Source organism: Sarcophilus harrisii, chromosome 2, assembly GCF_902635505.1.
Source record: "Sarcophilus harrisii chromosome 2, mSarHar1.11, whole genome shotgun sequence".
Taxonomy (NCBI): domain Eukaryota; kingdom Metazoa; phylum Chordata; class Mammalia; order Dasyuromorphia; family Dasyuridae; genus Sarcophilus; species Sarcophilus harrisii.
In genome coordinates this window covers 89,930,919-89,954,307 of record NC_045427.1, presented here as the reverse complement: position 1 = coordinate 89,954,307, position 23,389 = coordinate 89,930,919, and the positions used below count along the sequence as shown (strand labels likewise).

The 23,389-nt window shown below is 34.6% G+C and overlaps 1 protein-coding gene and 1 long non-coding RNA gene across 3 annotated transcripts in view; one reads left to right on the top strand and one right to left on the bottom strand.

Annotated features, from left to right (window-relative positions):
• The window catches only part of LOC116421364, a 48,240-nt gene extending 39,123 nt beyond the window's left edge, over window positions 1-9,117 (bottom strand). For both annotated transcript variants that reach the window (XR_004231699.1, XR_004231700.1), the window contains exons 1-2: window positions 9,003-9,117; window positions 8,202-8,346 (exon numbers count right to left, since the gene is read on the bottom strand). This is a non-coding gene — a long non-coding RNA (uncharacterized LOC116421364). The remainder of the gene's footprint in view (window positions 1-8,201; window positions 8,347-9,002) is intronic.
• FSHR (follicle stimulating hormone receptor) overlaps window positions 1-23,389 on the top strand; it is a 229,042-nt gene that overhangs the window by 64,818 nt on the left and 140,835 nt on the right. The window contains exon 2 of the mRNA XM_003758290.3: window positions 8,122-8,193. Within this exon, the coding sequence (XP_003758338.1) occupies window positions 8,122-8,193 (72 nt within the window). The remainder of the gene's footprint in view (window positions 1-8,121; window positions 8,194-23,389) is intronic.

Here is a 23,389-nt window from a genome sequence, read left to right as displayed (position 1 = left end):
GATGTCATTTACATTTGGGATATTATCAAAAGGTGGTTTTCAACTGGCTATTTTCCAAGTAGTTGAATGAGCTTTTTTTAGGTTCTTTTAAACTCTCTCCCTTAAGTGAAAGAAGGAAATTGAATTTGGCCAAGAATGAATGGATTGAAGTTCATCACAGAATGAGAGAGCTTTCAAGGAAATCCAGAAGTTTCTAAAATCCCTGAAATAATTAGGATCTTTTCCAATCCCAGTTATCTTGGAAGGGAAATTAGGACGCCTGTGACAGTGGAAAAATCCATTCTCAGAGCTATCTCAATGTCTTGTGCTTCCTTAAGGAAAATATATCATCTCTCTATGTTCATCTGTGAAATGAGGTGAAAAAGTCCCAAGCTTAAGGAAGGTCCGATAATACAAATGATGTAACATCCATCTGAGAAATATGGTTCCTTTTTAATTCAAGGTGAAATAGTTGTAACACAATTCCAATTAACCAAAATCTCCTATTAATTAACAGTCTTTGACCTTAAGGAGTTTATAAGAGATACATGTTTCAGATAAGTAAATACAAATATATTCAAAATTTTATAAAGGCAGGATGACCCAAGGACAGAGTCAGGAAAGAACTTGCACAGAAATACTTAGTCGATAAGAATTTATTAAATTCTTATTATGTGCCAAGTCTGTGCTAATAAGAAAGAAAGGTAAAAGACAGTTCCCATGCACAAGAGGGAAACAACTTGCAAATGACTATTTACAAACAAATTATAATACAAGATTAAAAGAAAAAAAGAATCAAGGATGAAATTAATTACAAGGTCATGAATTTAAGTAATTAGAAGGATGGTGGCACCTTTACAAAAACAGAGAGCTTTGGAGAAGGGATGAGATTAGAGAACACGATATATAATAACTTACTTTAAAAATATTAAGGGATTTGAGGGCAAAGCATATAATAACTTTTATTTTAGATATATTAAGGTTGAGATTCCTAAAAAATATGAAACAATGAAGATCCTGACAGGAACTCAGAAGAGAGATGAGCACTGGGTAAATTGGTATGTAGTCAATTGCCTAAAGACCATAGGTGAATCTATAGGAGCTAATGAGGTCATCAATGAACAAAGCACAGAGAGAAAAGATAAGTAGACTCTTAGAAAAATCATAAGAAACCACACTTAGTAAGCAGAAGGATGAAAATTGAACAGAAGAAAATGAAAAAGCAATAGTTTCATGACTGATAGGAGACCCAAAAATTAGCAGTATTACAGAAAGAAAGGGAAACCAGATTTCCCTCTCTAGTTCCAGATGACAGACACACAGACATACACATACACACACACATACACACATCTTAACTTTCAACAGAAAAGAGCAATGATAACAAAATCAAGTAAAAATTTGGAATTCTATCCAAAATACAATTTGAAGAGTATGCGCTAGAAATTAAAGTTTCAAACCAGTGTCCCAAATTTATTTCTCAATTTGCCAGCTTGCAAGAGAAGTGATATTCAGAATGATGATTTAAAGGACCTGAATGAAACTAATTATATTCAGTCACAGAGCTGTTCTGAAAAGGGTCGTGAACATTTAATAGAATTTTCCACCAAAGCTGGAAAAGGAAGGAGTCTTGGGCTAGCCTAACAATTTAAGTAGAATCACTATTGAATTTCTGGGAGCAAGATAGGAAACAGGGGGAGAAAGATGACTATTGGTCACCAAATCATTAGTGTCATTTCAATTTAGCATTGGTCACATAATCCAGGAAGTTTTGCCCAGATTCCGTAAGAAATGATTTTAGAAAGTCAAAGGTAAGGGAAAATGTGGATTTGAAGCACCTTCAGAGACCCTTTTAATAGAGTTAGTTTAATAAAAGAGTAGAGAAGAAGCCAACTACATGTGATTTAAAAGTAAATCCAGTAAGGAACAAGGCAAATGAAGATAAGGAGAGAAGAGTTAGAATCCAGTGCAACAAGCAATATATTCACTAACAGATGCTTTTTATCATAGAGAAAGTATATCAGCCTCTATATTTTCCCATGAATTAGGTTCAAGTCTCACCTCTGACATTTGCCTTCTATATGAATATATTCAAATTACTTAATTTCTCTAAACTTATTTTTCCCTCATCTATAAAATTATAATGCCTACCTCCTCAGAGTTGTTGTGAGATTTGCATGTATAAAACACTTTGCAAACTTTAAGTGTTAAATAACTGTCAGTTATTATTCTATGAAGCCAGATAGAACAAGACTAATCTTCATCTCACTGACAGCTTTTCAAATACTTGAGGCAGCTAGTATGGCCTCCCTAAGACTTATTTTCTCCAGATTAAACATCCTCAATTCCTTCAACTTATTCTCATACAGCATTATGATTTAGTATTGTTGCTCAGGATAGTGCTCTCTGTATATAAGTATGATCTTCATCATCTTGTTCATTCTCCCCAAAACATTCTCTAGCCCACTGATACTCATTTTATCTGTTAATGAATCCCAGATCTTATTGATGGGACAGTACAGATAATATTCTGTACATGCTTTCTTGTTCTATGGGACTTTTGTCTAAAAATTCTTTATTAGGATATAACCAACTTGATGGGGTCCTTCCTCTAAATGCCTTAAATGTATGCATATCAATAAACATTCTGTCCAAGTGTTCTCCTTTATTCTTATACTTATATTGTAGGACACATATATCTTTTGTGATACCTTTTACTTTGCTCTATATGTGAAATTCATCACTGATAATATGCTATATTCTATTTATGCTCATCATGAATGTCTCTATTTCCTTTTGGGAGAGCCACAATTTTGATTTCTGGCAGATTATAGTATTCTTGACTTGCAGCCATATAGTATCCCTAAAAGAATTATTGTGTTAGCCAAATGTGGTGACCCATACCTGTAATACCAGCTACTAAAGAGCCCATGACCGGCCCATGTGTTAAGCTTGGGATTTCTGAGCTGAAGCTGGTTATACAAATGCCAGCACTAAGTTTAGGACTGACATGGTGAACTTTGGAAGTGGGGAGCCACCAACATGCCTGAGGAGGGGAAGATAATACGGTTCAAATCTCCTGAACAAGATGGGAAGACCCAGTCTTTGAGGGGAAAAAAATAATATCTATGTTAGAAGAATAACATGTTCAATTCAGAGAGAAACTCAGGCTACTTAAAAGCACAATACAATACAATCCCAAGTACAATACAATCTACTCTCTCTTAGTTCTGGACTCCATCTGCTGTCCACTTGAATTTTCTGTCATATCTATAATTTATATGCATATTCATCCATATACACTTTATATATGTTAGATGGACAGGTATATGTGTATGTATGTATGTATATACACACATTAGTGTCACACATATGCTTATATGACCATCTATGTATAAATGTATGCAATCATATATAATGGTGTGTCTAGATAAATATTGACATATACATCTATTTGTGCATGTATATAAAAGCATGTGTATATGCATGTATCCTATATATAAAAACATAGGGTCTATCTACTCTATGTATTTATATACATAAAAATGTGTGTATGTTTAGATAATAGAGGTTTAATCAACCATGTATATATATTATATGTATGTGTATATACATATGTCTAAATATTATATTATACATTATTCATATAGAGAGAGAGAGGGAGAGTGTGTGCATCTGGGTAAATATATATATATAGCCATTTGTATACAAATAAACCTACATATAAATATCTGTCCATACAATTTCATATGACAATCTAGACATTACCCACTCTTCACCAACCCTTCACATTTTCCTAATTTGATAGAGAAGTTGAACTCTGAATGATTATAGACTCATATAGTTGGTTCTGTAGTGCTCTGGAGTCTGGATGCTGTGCTGATAACAGGTAACATCAAGTAATCTAGAAGAAACCCTCCCTTCCCTAAATACCTCACTTCATACATAGGGCTCTAAGGGTTATTTGATTTCATGTTAGATTTTCAAGGGCCCACTTAAGTCTCATCTTCCCTCTGAAACCTTGCCTTACTGTCCCATCCCAGGTGGCTAGTATCTCCAAATTCTATCTTTACTTATACCCTGAACCAAACTGCAGATCCCTTAACTATTCCATAATTGTTTCATTTAGGCTTATTTTAGCTTCCTAACTTTGAAGAAAACGGGGAGGTTGCATGAGCAATCTGATACAATATGTAATCTTATTCTTCAAGCTGCTTTACATTTTGTACCTTTTCAGTTCCCTTAGTTCTGTGTTGCAGCATTTTCTGGAGCAGTTTCTATAGAAATAAATTATAGTGATATTGAAAGTCTTTTTGTGTCCCTTGTCTGCTTTTTGATACGTAGCTCTGTTACAGCCTATTTTAACCTAACTTCTTCTACTGGTATTCCCTATCAGCCTCTTTCATTTAAAAAAAAGAAGGCATCCTATAGCTGAAGTACTGAATAAGAAGCCCAGAATAAATATTATTGTGCCTATTCAGGCTTTCCTTCTAGATACTGATTCAGGCAAGTTATAGGTCAAATCAGAAACTGAGGCTCCTTTCTTTTTTGAATGAGTTTGGGACCAGCAATGCAAACTGGAGTTTCACAAAGTCGAAATTCCATGTCATCTAAACCAATGAGTGAGTCAGACTCTCTTTCTCATTTCTTTTCTCTCTTCATTTCTTTCTCAATTAAATTTCACAGATTCCAAGTACAGAACTAACAGTGGAAGTAACTTTGCTTCTCTACCAAATACTGCCCTACACCCCCTAGAAATAAGGGGAATTTATCAGAATGTCAGAAATGTGACCTTGCCTAAAATATAGAAGTCATGAAGAAAGTCATCTCGGTGAGCTACTACCCTTCCCCATCTCCTCACGCAAATCAATTCTGGTAACCATAGATTTAGTTTTGCAGCAGCACTCCTGTCTTTAGTCTTCCTGGGATGGAAGTAAGCTAAAATATCCTTTGAAGAAATCTCATTTGGATGCATAAATATTGTGAAGGCTATTTCTTTTTCTGTTTTAGTAAGGATATTGAATGACCATAGAATCATTCATTTGCACAGGTCACAAATGTTGGATCTACAATGGGTAGAAGAACTTAATCAATTCTTCTGTTCATTTTGAGGAAAGCTCCATGATTGGTATTGAAAGCATTTAATTCACTAGCACAAAAATCTTTGATTTTCTCAACAATTCCTAATTATAGGCAGAGTGTTTTAATAGACAAAATCATGGACTTAAAGTTAGGAGAGTTGTATTTGAATTCCCAAACATTTATTAGCTGGACAATAATGATCAAGTCACTTAATCTCTATATACTTCAGTGTCTTAATTTGTTTTTAAAAAAAGTGGGTTTAATGACCTCTAATCTAGAAATCTATTATCATATGATAAAGTTGATATATAAATGTTATTATTGTAGGGGACACAATACTAGTAGTTTCACAAACAACTTAATCTGAAACAAGAAAGTTCCATTCATTCCAATCAGGTTTATTTGAACAATGAAGGATTGTGTAGTTTCCTATCATTTTGTGGTAGTATTTTTTAAGTCTATCTGACAGCAGACTAAAGGAAATACTCTTATTCTTATCTTGCAGAGAGGGAAGAATTAAAACAAAAAGAAAACTGAATCCTGGTTTTACAGTGAAGTCAAAGAGTGAAAAATATGGCTTGCCCTACAGAAAAGTCAAGGACTTCCTATGTAGAGATTCCCAAAACACACTCTCAATACCTATTCAGCTATGGTGCTTCTGGTTAGAGAATCATCAAATCTTAAAGCTAGAAGGGACCTTTGAAATGATTCAAGAGGGCTTCTGAATCTAAATCATCCTTTAAGGTTCAGCTTACATTGTACTTCTCTTTTTCCACTCTTAATTTTCTTTGTTATTATGACTTTAATCATTCACAAGAACATTTCAGTACACACACACACACACACACACACACACACATACAAACACATATACAATGTGGCTTATATAAAAAATTGGATCTCTGGTATATAGTAGATTTGACTATATATATATATATATATATATATATATATATATATATATGTCTATATGGTCAAGCCAACTCTATATGCATATATATATGGGATTTAATAGAGTGGTAACAAAACTGCTCTATTTGTGTCCAATGATGTATTTTTTTTGTTTTCTTCTATAACTTTTTTAAAAAATATTTTATTGATGCTTCTTTTATTCATACCTATCAATTACTTACAACCATACACTTCTGTCTAGTAGAAGCTCTGTCTGTGACAAATAAATATAGATAAGCAAAACAAGTTAACTTATTGATCATGCACAAGAACATACATATTATTCTGATATTCTGAATCTCTACTCTACTACTGATGTCTACAATAGGAGAAGATATATTTCATCATTTATCTTTTGAAATAACTATTAGTTATTCCTTTGTTTAGAATTTTAGGGTCTTTCTTCATTTTGTTGTCTTTGTTATTATACAAATTGTTCTTCAGGTACTGCTCATTTCAAAATGCATTAGTTCATGCAAATCTTCAGGTTTTTTTGAGTATTTTAGTCTTCCTTTGCAACAATATTTTATTACATTCATACAATAATTCAGTTGCCTATTCATCAATTTTTGGGCAACATTTGGCACCCAGATCTTTGCAACTTCAAAAAATTGCTGCTGTAATTATTCTTATACATATCTTTCTTCTATCTTCCCCCTATCTCCAGTTTCCTCTGGGTATGAATCTAATGGTAATATATTTAGTCAAAGGGTAGGTACAGTTTAATGACATTGTGTTTATAATTTTAGATTGTATTCCAGAGTGTATCAGTTGACATCTCCATCAATAATGTACAAATGGCCTGCTCTATTATTTTTATATATGAATTTCTCTAGCATTTTTGTGTATGGTGGAGGGAGAGGGAAGGGAACAGTACCACAGAAAGAAGATATTGTTCAACTTCTGAGAACATTGCACTCCTCTCTGCATGGAAACACCCATTACATACACACCTAATATCTATGGTTTCATTTTAATCAGCAGTGGCCACAAGGTTACACTCTATAAAGCCATTAAATCCTAGGAAGGGTGCATATAGCTTCTGCTTTCAAATATCTCTGTTCCCAATTCATGGTTGGTCATGTTCCCCACAGAGCATCTGTCTAGAGCCTTATACCTTTTGATGATTCAACCTCCAACATATCCAGGGGAAGAACACAACAGGGACCCATTCTGATTTTGTATCTTTGTACTTCAGACACTTCTAGGAAGTTATCACCATTCCTTCGTTTCAAGATCTCTTCTTTAGCATTTAGTACACCAGTTTTTTAAGGAAGTATCATATACATCTCATTGAAAATATCTGCACAAACTTAGGGAACAACATAAGTCCTGCCCAGAACTCTAGTCCAGAAACCCTTTGCACAGTGTTGCATTTAAGCACATCAAAGCCCAGTCCAAGCAAACCAAAGTTGAATAAATATATCCTGTTTAATAATACACAAATAACTGGATAGCACACCAAGCCTGTAGTCAAAAAGATCTGAATTCAGACTATATCTGGCCACAGATGCTTACTAGTTATATGACCCTAGATAAGTCACATTTGCCTCAGTTCTCTTATCTGCAAAATGGGGAAAATAATAGCACTCACTTCCCAGAGTTATCGTAAAGATCAAATAAGATAACAAGACAGTGCTTGGTACATAATAAGTGCTATACATGTTAATTTTTATTACTGTTATCATTATTATTATCATATACATGGGTATGCTTCTTAAAGTTATATCATAATACATTTAAAACTCATAGTTTAGCAAGCCTGAAAGCACTATGTGAATACTAACCATTATTATTAATACTAAATAAATGACTAGTGTTTGTATCAGTAATACCAAATATAAAAATAGTCATTCATTTAGCTTCTTATTTTGCTTTCTGAGATAGCAGGGCCTTAACCACTCACTTGGCATTTGTCACCGACTGACTGATATTATTAGCTCTCTTTCTTGGTGTGAATGCCTTGTGGCCTCAGATAGATTATAAAAGTTACCCTGAGGATAGGGAGCATACCTCTTCTTTTCCTTTAACCTGGCAGTACCAAGCACAGAGTCAGTGACTGAAAGTCAAGGACTGACCTTTCTACGTGCTGTTTTTCTCTCTTTCTAGGAGATTTGTCCTCACCAAACTTCAAGTCATTCCAAGAGGAGCATTCTCAGGATTTGGGGACCTGGAGAAAATGTATGTACCTGATTAAATTTCCATATTGCTAAGGCAGGCAATAGGTTGGCTGTTGTCTGGAATGGAGAAACATCTTGAGAGTAGGTCCCTGCTCTGTAACCAGGCAGTCAGGCTGGCTTGTTCCCAGAACAGGTTTTTCATCTAGTTAAAGATCTGTGAGAAATTGAAACAAGAGAAGATAATGTAGTGTTCCCAAACAGAACCGTCACCAATACATCTGTATTGCTGTAAGAAATAGTGCTGGGATAAGGGTGTTTGGCTGGTCTACATTGTCAGCAAAATAAACAAACACAGGCCTGGTGTGAGTGCAAGCAAAGATGAATTATTTCAAAATGATGTGCTATACCTCCCCTGCCACCTTGGCAATTCTGCAAGAGAAGCAGAGAAATGCCAGTCTATCTCTTTAGTTCTCTTTCTAATCTTATTGAACTCAGTTCATAGGTACGTTGATTTAGAACTAGAGAGGATCTATTTGGTCACTGAGTCCAATTCTCTCATTTTACAGAGAAGGAAATTGAGGCTCATAAGGGTTAAGTGATTTGCTGGTATTCAGTTTAAGAAGACATATAGATGAAGGTGTTTCTGGCTCCACATCCAGCACTTCTGCACTTTCCTAGACTATGCTAAGTTTCCATGTAATTGCTGTCAGAGGATAGGATTCCCCTGTGAGAAGAGGATGGGAGCAGAAAATGGATACCAAAAAGTCATCACCTAAGCTTTCTCTATTGCTTTTCTCTATATCTGAGAGATTAAAACTCTTAACCTTGTAGTCTTATGAATCTTCTGCCCTTTTACATTAGTTGCATTACCTTTGACCTCCAGGCCAGTTGAATAGCAGTTTGGGAGAGAAAGGGAGAAATCACCTTCTATTTCCACACATGTTCAGCATCCCTCTCCCTGTAATTGAATTTCCTCTTTTTTTTTTCCTACCAAGTACCCATTCTTATAGATTTTTAAAGAAGGGAAGGACCTTGTCAGGGTGATCTAATCCAACCCTCTGCCTCATTTTGCAGATAAGGAAATTTAGGCCCAATGAGGTAAAAGATTAGCCCAAGGCCAGATGACTAAAAGGAGAGGCTCTGATTCAGTTATTTCATCTCCACCTTCAGATTCCCAACCATTACACCACAGAGATTTTTTAGTTTCCTGCTGCTAGCACATTCTATTAGTTTTCCCCTAATTTTCTGGTGCCAGCTAAAATCCTTAAATTTCCACACATAGAAAATAACATTGACATAAAGAAAAATGGGTGGTATAAATTCACCCCAATTTACACCACAACAAAGGGAAGCACATCATATCCTCTTCCCAATGTTTTCTATCTTTAGTTTAACAGAGCAGAGAATAGTTTCTCCTGAAACTCCCCCAAAGCTGACAGTATAAATGTGAGTTACATAAACCAAACCCTATGTGTCTACTGATTTCTATTCTCATTTCAAAACATTTTCCCCCTATTTGGCTATATCTTTAATTGACAGTAGTTTCTAACATGTGAGTGTTGAAATGCTTTTGCTGGATTGGGGGGACAACGGGTAGGGAACATTGCATATGATGTCAGACTTTTTCAATATGTCAGTTTCATTAAACTATATCTTTCCTCTTTTTAAATTCTTGATTATAAGGGAAGTCTCTGGAAATTGAGTAAGAGGCCAGAGGAAAAATGAAAATGCAGATTTTAAAAAATATATCAGTAATATTTATTTTTTTTAAAAAAGATAAAATTTTTATGTTCTTTTAAAGTGTGAGGCATCATGGTGTACTGGAAAGAGTTGAATTTGGAATCAGAATCTGATTTGAATTCTTCTTCTGCTACTTGCTTTCTTGTGTGACCTTAGATAAGTAATTTCATCTTTCTGGGACTCAATTTTCAAACTGTACAATGAGGAGGTGATACAAGAAGGTCTCTAAAATTCCTTTTATCCTAGATTTGTGATTCTATAGCTAGTGTTTAGTTCTAAAAGGGAATAAAATATAAGAGTTTTGAATTGCTTTCAAGAAGAAAGTGTTCATAAGCAATGTAAATTGAAAATATTTGTTTAAATTTGTCTGGTTTGCAAATTTGCATCATCATAGATTGTGTTTACTTTGAGTGGACCACAATTGTGAATGTGTAAAACCTAATCTTTGTTTTCCGGGATTAGAATGATAAAGTTAAATATTCTTTTCCCAGATATTGCCTTCAAGGAATTAAGAGGATCTGGTACTCAATTTATTCTTAACCAGGAATGGAATTGCTAGGGTAGAGGGCTCTAAATGCCATCAAAAACAGCAAGAGATAAAACCAAATTAAATGGAGGGGCACTTAATATTTTTTTCTGATAAGGAAGAGAAACAAGAGAGTCTTATAGATAGACTTTCTGGGTTATATGTGTTTCTCTTTTCATGAAGATTAAACTTTTATTTTCCCTTCCTTTCCCAATATCTTTTTTTTCATAATTATATACCTCAATGCTGGGTTTACTGTTATTTAAGGGAACAGACAAATTTCAGAGTTAGAAAGTCACCAAAACTTAGAAGTCATGAATCACTCCCACACTATTCCTGACAAGTGATCTAACAGCTCTTGCTTAAAGACCTCTAGTGACCAGAACTCACTACCTCACAGTATAAATTGTTGTATTGTTGGACAATTCTAATTGTTAGAAAATATTGCCTGATAGTCTCTTCATGATGTAGCAGAGACTATATCATCCTTTGCTGTTCAGTAACAACCTTAATTCTCTTACTTCAATAGATCCAGGTAGGAAGCAAAAATTTCTAGAACAACTACCTTTCTTTTTTTTTCTTAATTTTTTTTCAAGTCTGCATTTTCTTCCTTCCTTTTCTTCCTCCCATCCCACTGAAAAAAACAAAAAAGCAAGAAAAACAAAATCCATTGCCAACACATATAATCAAGCAAAGCAAATTTCCACAATAGTCATGTTCAAATACAGATGGGATCTAGGACTTCAAGTAAAGAAAACTTGAGTTTGAATCCTGCCTTACTATCTGTGCCATCCTAGACAAGTTACTTAATCTCTCTATACTTCAGTTTCCTAATCTGTAAAATGGGCACAATAATACTACCTACTTTTCTGGATTATTGTGAGGAATAAATAATATTTGTATAGCACTTTGCAAATCCTAGCAGGGTATATAAATGCTAGCTATTATCATCATAGGTAAAGAATAGAACAATTAGGAACACAGTTCCTAAATAATAACAGTTAGGAAGACAGTATGAGAGAAGACCTCTGTCTAGATCATAGAATTAAAAAATGAATTTGTTGTCATCTAGTGCAACTTCCTCCACTCATGGATAGGATAAAATGAATATACAAAGGCCTCTGAGATCCAGTGCACAGAAGAAATTACTATGGCCTGGGGTGATTAGGAAAGCAAGAGATAGCCCTTCAACTGGAGTTTAAAGAATGGTCAGGATTTAGACTAGCAGAGAGGAGGATAAAGACCATTCCAGAAGAGAGTCCAGAGATAAAAGGAATGAAGTTCGGGGGGATCCATATTCAAAAAGTTCTAAGTACACTTTAAGGTTGTCTATTTTTGGAGAGCAAGGAATAACCATTCTCGCCAGGGATTCTATTTGTCAAAGCCTGAACATATAATTTCTTTGCCTAAAAATTCTCAGTGGCAAAAAACAGTAATGAATTAAATTAAATTAAAAGTTTTCAATGGTCCTCTATTTCCTATAAGATATAATTTAAAAACTTTATCCTTGAATTTAATGCAGTGGTATAGTGGATAGAGTGCTAAGTTCAGAGCCTAGAAGATTTCAGTTCAAGTCTTACCTCAAAGATTTGGTGACCTTGATCAACCTCTGCTTACTTCAATTTCTCAACTTTAAAATAGTAATAACAGCACCTAGCTCACCAACTGTAGTGAAGATTGAATGAATTATTTGTAAAACATTATTAGCACAATACTTGGTACATAGTAGGTAGTATTTAAATGCTTATTCCCTTCCTCTTCCTTTCTTACACATCCAACCTACTTTCCTAGACATTTCACATTATTCCCCTACTAATACTATATAGTAATACAATTTTCTGTGGAGGCAAAATAATTTAGTGGATAGAGCATTGAGCTTATTAACAGAAAACAGGATCCAAATTTTATTGCGGGCATTCCCATATAGATATATCTGTATGAACATGGACAGGTCATTTACTCTCTCTATGCCTCAATTTCCCATTTTATAAAAGAGGATAATAAAAACATATATACCACAGTTATTAAGGATAGGCTCTTAGATGGGTAACTTTTTTACAAGTGTTATATAAATAATAGGTAGGAGGAAAAAGAGGAAGAGAGGGAAAAGAAGGAGAAGAAGAAGGAAGAAGAGAAGGAATAGTTTGGTAGTAATGGTAATGGTAGTTAGTGGTAGCAGTATTGGTGGTAGTAATAGTAGTATTAAAGTAGTTGTAGTGGGGCTGGTAGTGGTAACAGTAGTGGTGGTAGTAGTGGTGGTACTAGTACTAGTAGTAGTAGTAATAGTCATAAATTTGCTTAATGAACTAGAAGTGATTTGCCCAGCCATCATGTGTCAAAAGTGGGTCTTGACACTGATGTCCTTGTTGAATTTGGGAAAGGACCCCAAAAGTTTGAAATTACAGACCAGTGTTGCAAGGTGTCTCAAAAGAATTTGCAGGCTTGAACCCGTTTTCTTGTCAGGGGGCAAAGTTTGTTGTACTTGTAATGCCAGTTACAAGTGGACTAAATTTCAAGGGAATTCAGCAGAGAAACAGAAGGGAGGACACACATTTATCCAGCTTTCTATCATTGACATGCTAATTCTATGGCCCAGAGGAATGGTCTCTGGGAATCTGGTTCACAGTGACCAGATTATCACTGACCAGATTATCAATCAGCAGCGAATTGAGGAGTGGTCCATTCAGAATCAGACAGATTGGGCATGGCAGTTTCCTGAGGCAGACTCTAAAACTAGAACCAAGGCAGAAGATTTAGGATTACTGATTTATTGTTAGAACAGAAGCCCCCCCACAAAATCATTGCTATATTATATCACTCTCAATTCTAAGGTCAGCTCTTTGCAATGCACTTAGCTTGCTTTTGTTACTACCTCTTGCAACAATGATCAAATAAGAAAATGGATACAAAATGCTTTACAAATCTCATTTCGCTTTACAAACGTTAGCTAATAATATTTGTAGACAAACTGCAGTAAGAGCTATTCCCCTTTTTAGTCTCGCCTTTCCTGAATGAGCATTCAGAAAGTCTCTCTGGTTTTATTTCTCAGAGCTTCTGAGTTTCTGAATTGCAGTGTCAGTTTTCCCTTCTGTAAAATAGGAAAAATAACACCTATTTCACATGATTAATCACAGGGACTAGTGTGGAATGACTGGATCTTAACACCATGCGTTGCTTCTAGTAAGTGCTTTGAAGAAAGTTTGCCATTGGTTGAATTTGAAGGAAATAACAGCTAGCATGTATCGAGCTCATGCGGATTGTTTTGTATGGGCAATCTTATTTGATGGTCCAAGGAGGTCTTAGTTAGTTAGAATGCAGCACAGGCATCCATTAATTTGGTCAATCAGTCCTTCTGTGGCAACATTTATCAAGAGTTAACAAGAAAAAGGTTATTTTTTTTATAGAGTTGGGACCAGGGATCCCCCCCTATTAGCAACAAAATGATGGCCATGCTCACTTTTCATGTTGGTTGTGTGACTGCTACCTTCCTGCTGACAGAGCTCCTCTTCGCAATGGTTAGAGACTTGGGGGAAAGGGAACATAAAACCCTTTGCAATGGGAAGTGGCTTTGCAAAGTGCCCTGTAAACTGTTTACATTGTCTTTAATTACTAAGGAGCCATATGTCAGCTTGGTATAAAGTGAGAAGATTACACTGAATGGGGGAGAGATAAGTGACAACATAGTGATTTATCATTAACCAGAAAAATTATATATGGAAATGAGTGTAATTTAAAAACACATCGATGGGCTATTATACCACTGGAGGGGGAGAAGAAAGCCAGTTTGTAACAAAATATCTTTGAAAATAGGAATGTGATGAATATGTAAATGAAACCAATCAACATCAGCTGAGATATGGTATATGCAGATGAGGCGGCAGTGAGCCAAAATGTGAAATTGCTCCCAAACCATAAATATGAACCATATAAAATTCATTTGAAATATTCATGATAACATAAGGACAAAAAATATAATCAAGTGATTTATTTGCATATAAAAATGGAACACTCGTCTCTATTCCCTCCCTTCAACACCATTCCTGACTCAATCTCCCCTCCTAGAAGATAATTTGAAGAAAAAAAGGGAGGAGGGAGTATAAAGAAGGGTATTTAAAAGGAAGTAAGTTTATTATTGGGACTGGTAGTTGTTGTGCAGTCTTTTTTTTTTTTCAGTCATATCTCACTCTTCATGGCCCCATTTAGAATTTTCTTGGCAAAGATACTGTAGTGGTTTGTCATTTCCCTCTCCAACTCACTTTAAAGAGGAGGAACTGAGGCAAACAAAGTTAAGTGACTTGCCCAGGGTCACACAGCTAGTGAGACTGTATTTGAACACACAAAAGTAATCTCCCCAATTCCAGTCCCAACAGTCTATATTCATTGTGCTACCTCATTTCCATGACAGGTGGTTGGTCCCATTAAAAAGTTAAACTGCCTCTCAAAAACAGTGTTTCAGATCTCCTCAACCAATTTGGACTACCCCAAACAAAGAATAAACATACAAATCATTGCATAAGAAGATCAGGTGGCTATGAAACACTTAAAAGGTAAAAGATTAAAGTACCAGAAATATTTTCAGATTCCATTTTTGCCTTTAGGAAGATTTAAGTGATTAATTAGCTGCCTGACTTTGAACAAATCACTTTTCTACAGAAGTCACTTTCCTAATATCTAAAAAAAAATAAATAAATAAAAAATAAATAAAAAGGGGGGGGAGCTAGATTTGATGATATTTTTCATTTCTAAAATTTTATCACTCATTAGTCAATCTTCCAACCCAATTGTAGGCCATGCTCCAAGATGATATATGTCACCAATCACTCAAAACCACAGCTCATGATCCTTCACCAATGTTTCTTTCACCTTTCAAAAGAGCATACTAAATCTAAAAAAAAAAAATAAGATAAAAAACATTTAGCTCAACACTGCTCCAAAATGACTGATATGGGGCAATTCTTCCATACCTTTCCATGTGACTAATGGGAAGGGGAACACACAGAACATAGCTAGAGAAAAGATACACGTGTAGGGAATATACATGGCCAAGGTAATATGTGGCAAAAATAGAGATTGCATAGGGAACGTATGTAGCGAGGGAATCTCAGGTTCCTCTGGCTCATAATACCCAATGAAATCCCTCTCTACTTGTTTCTCTGCTAAGATATTTTTGTCCCACTATGCTAATGTCATTAGGTCTCAGGCTCCATATTGGCTTATTTTCTCCATGGTGCTGCCATTTGTTGGTATCAATGCTAGGTTACTTGTTGCCAAGACCCTACTGCTAGTACCTAAAGGTTCTCCAATTAAAGCAATTGGCCTCTTACCTTCATCCTCTGGTTAGGGGAAGGGTCTCAACTCTTTAGTATCATAATCCAGAAGTTATATCAAATCTGCGATTATTCATTTTGACAAATATAGCCAGCCTTTGCACTCTAACCCTTCAGCCTCATCTTTGAAATAGTGTAAAAAAAGTCTTAATTCTTCTATAAATTCCCATCATGCCTCTGCTCCATGTAAATTAAGCTGAAAGCTTCACTTAGAAAAGCTGAAGAGGGTTGACAACCTTAGTTTTGCTTTCCTCCAGTAATAAAGTCATTGTGTTTCCTATAAAGCTTTGATTTCATAGACAAAGAAGAAATAGGTCATATTGCTGGAAAACTATTTTTAAGAGTTAACATAGGAATGTAGCTGAAGGAGAAAAAAGATTTACCTTCTCAATCCTAGAGAAAACCTTAGAGAGAGAAATTTTATAGTAAATGGCTCTTAAATGTTTTGGAAACATGGGTGATTTTTGCCAATTGGAAGATTCTCTCTACTGACATTGATGATAATGCATCTGTAGTATACTGGATGCCATGAATTACTCTGGACAAAACACAGAACAGCTTTTGACAGCCGACTTTTTGGTTATGAACTTCCCAGGTCTTAATTAGGTGAGCCTTTGGGTTACTGATTCATTTCCAGACCTGAACAACAACATTGATATCATGGAAAGAGCACTCACTTTACTCAGAGGAAATAGATTCAAATTCTGCCAGTGTCATTTCAGGAACTTGTGTAACAGTGGGCAAATCAAATAATCTCTCTCGATCTTTTAAATGATCTTATCTATAGAATGAGGAACATACACTAAATGCCTTTTGAGATTCCTTATAGCTCTAGTGCAGTGATCTTAAAATATCACTTAAAAAGTCATAGTCCTATATTTCTTATTTCTCACTCAAATTTGAAAAAGCAACCCGTCTACATATTTTGTTTCCACTCATCTCATCTTATTTAAACCCCTTTCAATTTTGCTTCTGACCTCATCATTCAATTAAAAATGTCCTCTCCAAAGTCATCTTTTCATTGTTAGCTCTAATAATGTCTCTATTGCCTTTAATATTAATACTCTTTCCTCCCACCTATATGCTTTCCTTTCTAAGTTTTGTTAGCATAACTCTCTCTTGGCTTTTCTCCTTAGTTACTTCTCCTCAGATCTCTTTACTCCATCATCATTTATGTCTTGCTCCTTTATTAAAGGTATTCTCCAGGAATACATCCTAGAAACTTTTCTCTCTTCTAATTACCATCTCCATGCAAATGAATATGAGATTCACATATCCAACCCCAAGGTCTCTCTTGCACTCCAGTCCCATACCACCAACTACCTATTAAATATTTAAAACTGAATGTCCCATAGATATCTCAAACTCAAATGTTAAACATACACTTGTCCTCACATTTTCCCTAAAACACTTCTGTTTAGAACTTCTCAATCACTTAAGTTTATAACTTCAAAGACATATATGCTAGCATCCTCTTTTGCTTTCATCCCACAAATCCAACCAGTTCTCAAATCTTATGTCTTTTTCTACAACATTGTCATGATTTTACATCAATATTTCTTCAATATATTTAATTAGACAACATAATAAAGTAACTGACAATTGGCATACTTCCCTACAGCTTCCCACAACATTGGTTGGAGAGGGAACATACAAAGAATGTTTGTGAACATGGACTATATATTGAGAAGGCACACAGCCAACATTCTGATTCAAACATTCATCATCTTTTGCCTGTACTATAGAAATAACCTCCTAATTGATTTCTTTGCCTCTAATGTCTCCACACAGTAGCCAAAATGATCTTCCTAGAACATCTGATCATGTCCTCTGCAGTAATTCCCTATTCCCTCTAAGATTAAATTTTATTTTATTTTATTTTATTTTATTTTATTTTTTTTTATAACTAGCAATATTTAATCTTGGGTAAGCAGCAGTAAAAATGGAGACAACAATCATCACAAGTGTGGCTTCAGTCATGTAAAAGTAAACTGTGTCTGATTGAAAATTTGGCCTGTAATTGGTAGAGTCACACTTCTTTTTTTTTTTTTTTTTTTTTTTTTTTTTTTATTTAATAGCCTTTTATTTACAGGATATATACATGGGTAACTTTACAGCATTAACAATTGCCAAACCTCTTGTTCCAATTTTTCACCTCTTACCCCCCCTCCCCTAAATGGCAGGATGACCAGTAGATGTTAAATATATTAAAATATAACTTAGATACACAATAAGTATACATGACCAAAACATTATTTTGCTGTACAAAAAGAATCAGACTCTGAATTATTGTACAATTAGCTTGTAAATCAAAGATGCAGGTGTGCATAAATATAGGGATTGGGAATTCAATGTAATGGTTTTTAGTCATCTCCCAGAGTTCTTTTTCTGGGTATAGCTAGTTCAGTTCATTACTGCTCCATTAGAAATGATTTGGTTGATCTCGTTGCTGAGGATGGCCTGGTCCATCAGAACTGGTCATCATCTAGTATTGTTGTTGAAGTATATAAAGATCTCCTGGTCCTGCTCATTTCACTCAGCATCAGTTCGTGTAAGTCTCTCCAGGCCTTTCTGAAATCATCCTGTTGGTCATTTCTTACAGAACAGTAATATTCCATAATTTTCATATACCACAATTTATTCAGCCATTCTCCAACTGATGGACATCCATTCAGTTTCCAGTTTCTAGCCACTACAAAAAGGGCTGCCACAAACATTCGTGCACATACAGGTCCCTTTCCCTTCTTTATAATCTCTTTTGGGATATAATCCCAGTAGTTACACTGCTGGATCAAAGGGTATGCACAGTTTGATAACTTTTTGAGCATAGTTCCAAACTACTCTCCAAAATGGTTGGATTCGTTCACAACTCCACCAACAATGAATCAATGTCCCAGTTTTCCCACATCCCCTCCAACAATCATCATTATTTTTTCCTGTCATCTTAGCCAATCTGACAGGTGTGTAGTGGTATCTTAGAGTTGTCTTAATTTGCATTTCTCTGATTAATAATGACTTGGAGCATAAGATTAAATTTTAGGTCATTTGTTTAGTATTAGGTTCTTCACAATCTGTTTCTACTCTACCTCTCCTACCTTGTTTCACATTATCCCTTCCCACATACTTTATGATCCAGACAAACAAATCTTCCTTACACACAATACCATTTTTCTATGTCTATGTCATTGCTTTGGCTGGCCCTTATTTCCAAAATGCATGCCTTCTTCACTTCCATGTCTTAGAATTGCTGATTTTCTTGAAAAGTTGGTAGAAATATCACCTACAGCAAGAAGCCTTTTCTGGTCCTTGAGCTTTCTTCCTAACCACTTTCAGCCTCCAAATATGTCACCTTCTGTCTTTTTTATATGTGTGTGTGTGTATATGTGTATTTTACTGTGCCTCTTTATAAGACTCTTTTCTTCCTCCATTAGACTTTTGGGGAGAAGATTGACTTTTGCTTTTTGTTTCCCAATGGTCTACCACAATGCTTGGCATATACTAGGTTCTTAATAAATATCACTTGGTTAAGCAGTGTGGAAAAAGAAAAGGAGGTATTAAAAGTCTTTATTATTTGAATCCAAAAAAATATATCATGAGATAAGATAACAAGAAAATACAATATTGACAGTATAATGAATGTGCCTGCTAATTTTATTACCCTCTATTACATGCTATGGTTCATATTCATGTTCATGTACAGACTCTGGGGCCATCCTGAAACTGTAGTCTGCACCTGCAAAAAGACAAACAAATTTCTATTTTTATTACCACACCCTTGATCATTCTACTGTTATCAAATGCCTGTCTTTGGCTTACAAAAACCACTTGTCAGTTAATATCTACAAAGATGGTAGAATAAATGATGAATTGATGAAATATTTTTCTTTTTTTGGCAGATTTTGTTTTGACATAACAATCTCTTTCCAATAAATAATTCCCCATACTATCTGCCCTTAAAAAGTTAAGCAAACTTTTTTTTTAAACATTGACCATGTAAACCAAAATTGGCATTACATTTGACCTAAATTTTGTCTTTTCATATTGTCTTCATTTACATCATTATAGTTATTATGTATTTTGTTAGCCTTGTTCTGTCTTGGTTCATATATGTTCTCATGTTCATTTTTTGTTCCTAATAAAATATTCCATTATATTTGTATATTTGCATAGCCATTCACTAATCTATGGGAAGATAATTTGTTGATAATTTGTTTCTTGATTTGTGTAACTACAAAAACTCTCATTACTCTATTAATATTTTGATAAATTTGAGATTTTCCTTTCTCCACTGGCCTTCTTGGGATAGGGGCCATGGAGCAAAAGACATGAACAATTTTATAGTTTTTCCATAAATCCAAATTTCCCACAATAATTCTACTAATTGACAACTCCAAAAAGAATATGTTGGTATACCTGTCCTCCATTAGTCCCTCTGATGTTGACAATCTCTTTGTCATCATTGCTGGTTTAAAACAATTCTGCAGAGTTGTTTTAATTTGCGCTTATTTTATTGTTAGTAATTTGGAACTTTTCTTCATATTGTTGTTGATAATTTGCATTTTAATGAATTGCATTTCTGTTTAGCTTTCTGTCTCCAAGGCTAATTGCATGTTTAGGTAAGGACTTCTTTTTATTAGAGCTATTAGCACAGAGAGAAGGGTTATATAATGGACTTGGAATGAGTATAGTATCCAAGTCCAACTCCTGACAATTGTTTATGATACTACACAAGTTGTTTATTCTCTATGAGCCTCCATTTTCTCATTAATGAAATGGGAAAATAATGCCTGAAGAACATAACTTACGAGATCAATATGTGCAAATTATTTTGTGTCCCTCATGTCAGCTTCATGTGTGTGTGTGTTAAAACCAGCTCCCTTCAAGTACAAGAAGTAGAATCCCTTTACTAAAGTCAAGGTTGAACTTAAAGCAGTGGTTTAATGTTTTTCTGTGGAAGTAAAAGATGAAGCACATATACAATTCAGGAGTTTGCTCATTGGTCTTTCTTCATTGTTTATTATTTGATCTCTAGCCAAGCTATACAACACTATACAACATTCAGAGAGTAAAAGGGATTAAAAAGTTACCAATTTTCAATCCACTCATATTTATTTTAGAACAAAAGTTCTTAAGCTTTCTTTTGTCACATGGGTACCTTTGTCAGTCTGATAAAAATTATAGATCTTTTCTCAAAATAATGGTCTGCTGCTATGTTTTTTCCCTGCTTGTTTTTAATAATTGAAGAAAATGCTAAAGTTCAGTTCCAAATTAGTGAAAATAAAGAGAATATTTCTCCATCCAAATTCACAAATTCCAGAAGTGTCCATAGTTCACAAGTTAAGAACCTTTGTTTTAAAAGTAGTAGAGATGGATATCTTACATATAAGAATTGCCTTATGTGATATGATTTCAAGGCTTATCTTTTTTGGTCCTTTCAAAAGGACCAACCTTTGATTCCACAATGAGGAAAAAAAAGACAAAATGAGATGTCTTTGGGAAAAAGAAACACATCATATAGACAACATGTGTAAGTGATTAATACCAAAGTAAATGTTTTAGAAGGAGAGCCCTCATTTATTTCAATTCAATTCAATAAGCATTTATTAAACAATTGCTGTTTGCCAACCATTGTTAGTGAAAGCACAAATAATAAAATAAAATAGTTCCTGTTGTCAAGAAACTGACAGTCTAATGGGGAAAACAACCTGTCATAGATAAGTATTACACACAACATAAATACAATGTAATTTCAGTAAAGGGAAGAGTCTTAACAACTGAGAGAAACAAGAAACATTTCTTATAGCAGATGACATGAGCTGAACTTTGAAGGGGCCTAGAGGCAGGAGTGAAGGAAAGAATTCTGGAAGTTTCAAGGAAAGTTCCTCCAAAGGTACCGGAGTGGAAGATAGAATGTCATCAATAGCAATTAGCAATGGAAGCCATTTTGGTTGGAAAATAAAGTGATGAGGTTCTGGCAGGGATCAAGAATATTGAGATAGGAAGAAAAGATGATACCAGTGTTAGAAATATGCTTGATATTGAAATTCAGTTATCAAGGAAAATTTGTTAAAGTTACATTTTAAGAAATATCTTTGCATTTCTGGCCACTTTGTGCTTTCCTAACTCCCCAATTCTGTTTGTGTGATTTCTAAGAAATTGACACTTAATTGTTCTGGGGAAACTTAATCTTCCTTAATTTCTCCCATTCTGAAAATTCATTGGTCAATAGTACTTATTATTTTACTTTACCTTGAAGCTTGAAACATTCTGTGGAAAACTAACTTTTCAATATTTCTTACACTATAAAGAGGGAAAGAGGTATATAGAATCCCTAATACAAATTTCATTATTCCCCCTGGAATTGGTCCTAAAGCTGCCTCGGTCACCTTTTGTAACAGTAGTGGCTAAGACACTGAATCCTTTATTTGGATTGAAGATCATGTATGTGTGTCTCAAAAGTTCAGACACTGAATCCTTTATTTGGATTGAGGATCATGTATGTGTATCTCAAAAGTTCAAAGGAAAATGCCACATTGGGACTAGTATAAATGAAGAATAAAAGATATGAAGGGAGGAAAGAAAGGATCTTTGACTTTGTGGAGAAGTTCCAAAGCACATTTCTCATTTCCAAAGAGGAAAACTCCTGGTGACCCAATGCAAGTAAAGAACTGGTTCGGCTTTGTCTCTATGTCATTAACATTCCTTGTTAGGAAAGGACTCTACATGAACAATAATTACCAAAACACATTTCTTTATAATATTATTGAGGATAAGGAAAGGGCATTGTCCTTGCCTCCCATGTCTGCAATTAACTCTTAAAACTTCCAGAAATGTTACCCTGGAAACCTTTCATTAATTCTAACTCTACCTCTAGAAGGTTCATAAAATAGTAATTGCCTTCTTTTACCTTCATTCACTCTAGGGAGATATATAAGTGGTAGAGAGATCTGTGTGCACATAATTCTGATTGCAATACTTCATAATTATTTCCTATGGTAGGTGAAATCATAACAGTTGCAAAATAGATGGAAAAGTACAGAGAATACAAGACTCTATTGTGTTTACAACTTTTTAATTGCAAAAAAAACCAAAACATTTAATGGCTAAAATAAAATACAATCTTAAAGGTTCTTCTCCAACAAAGTATCTCCCATGGTTATGCTATTGTTTGTTGGTTTGTTTGCTGAGTTGTTGTTGTTGTTGTTGGGGTTTTTTGGGATTTTTTTTGCAATTTCCTGATAGTTACAAATTCAAAGTTTTTTTTTTCCCAATTTTTTTTGATTACCAAAGGGATGTAGTATGCATGGTGAGATTCTCAATATATCCCAATTAATGGATGACATTATACTGATTGCACTAGGCCCCAGAATACTAAAGAACCTGGTCAGGAAAATTCACGGTGGTTTAAAAGCCTAGCTATTCACATGGGAAAACAAAAAATGGATGGGGTATATACAGATTATGGCATGTATTTAATTAAGACCATTAGTAGCTTAGATAGGTAATATAGATAGATAATGATCTAGGCTCAAAATAAAAGAGGAGAAAAAAAATAAGGAAATTGGATTATATTTTAAATAATCCCAAGACATTCCCTGCCAGAAAGGCTCATCTCTCTTTTTAAACATTATCTATTAATACTAAATGGCTACGAATCTCACAAA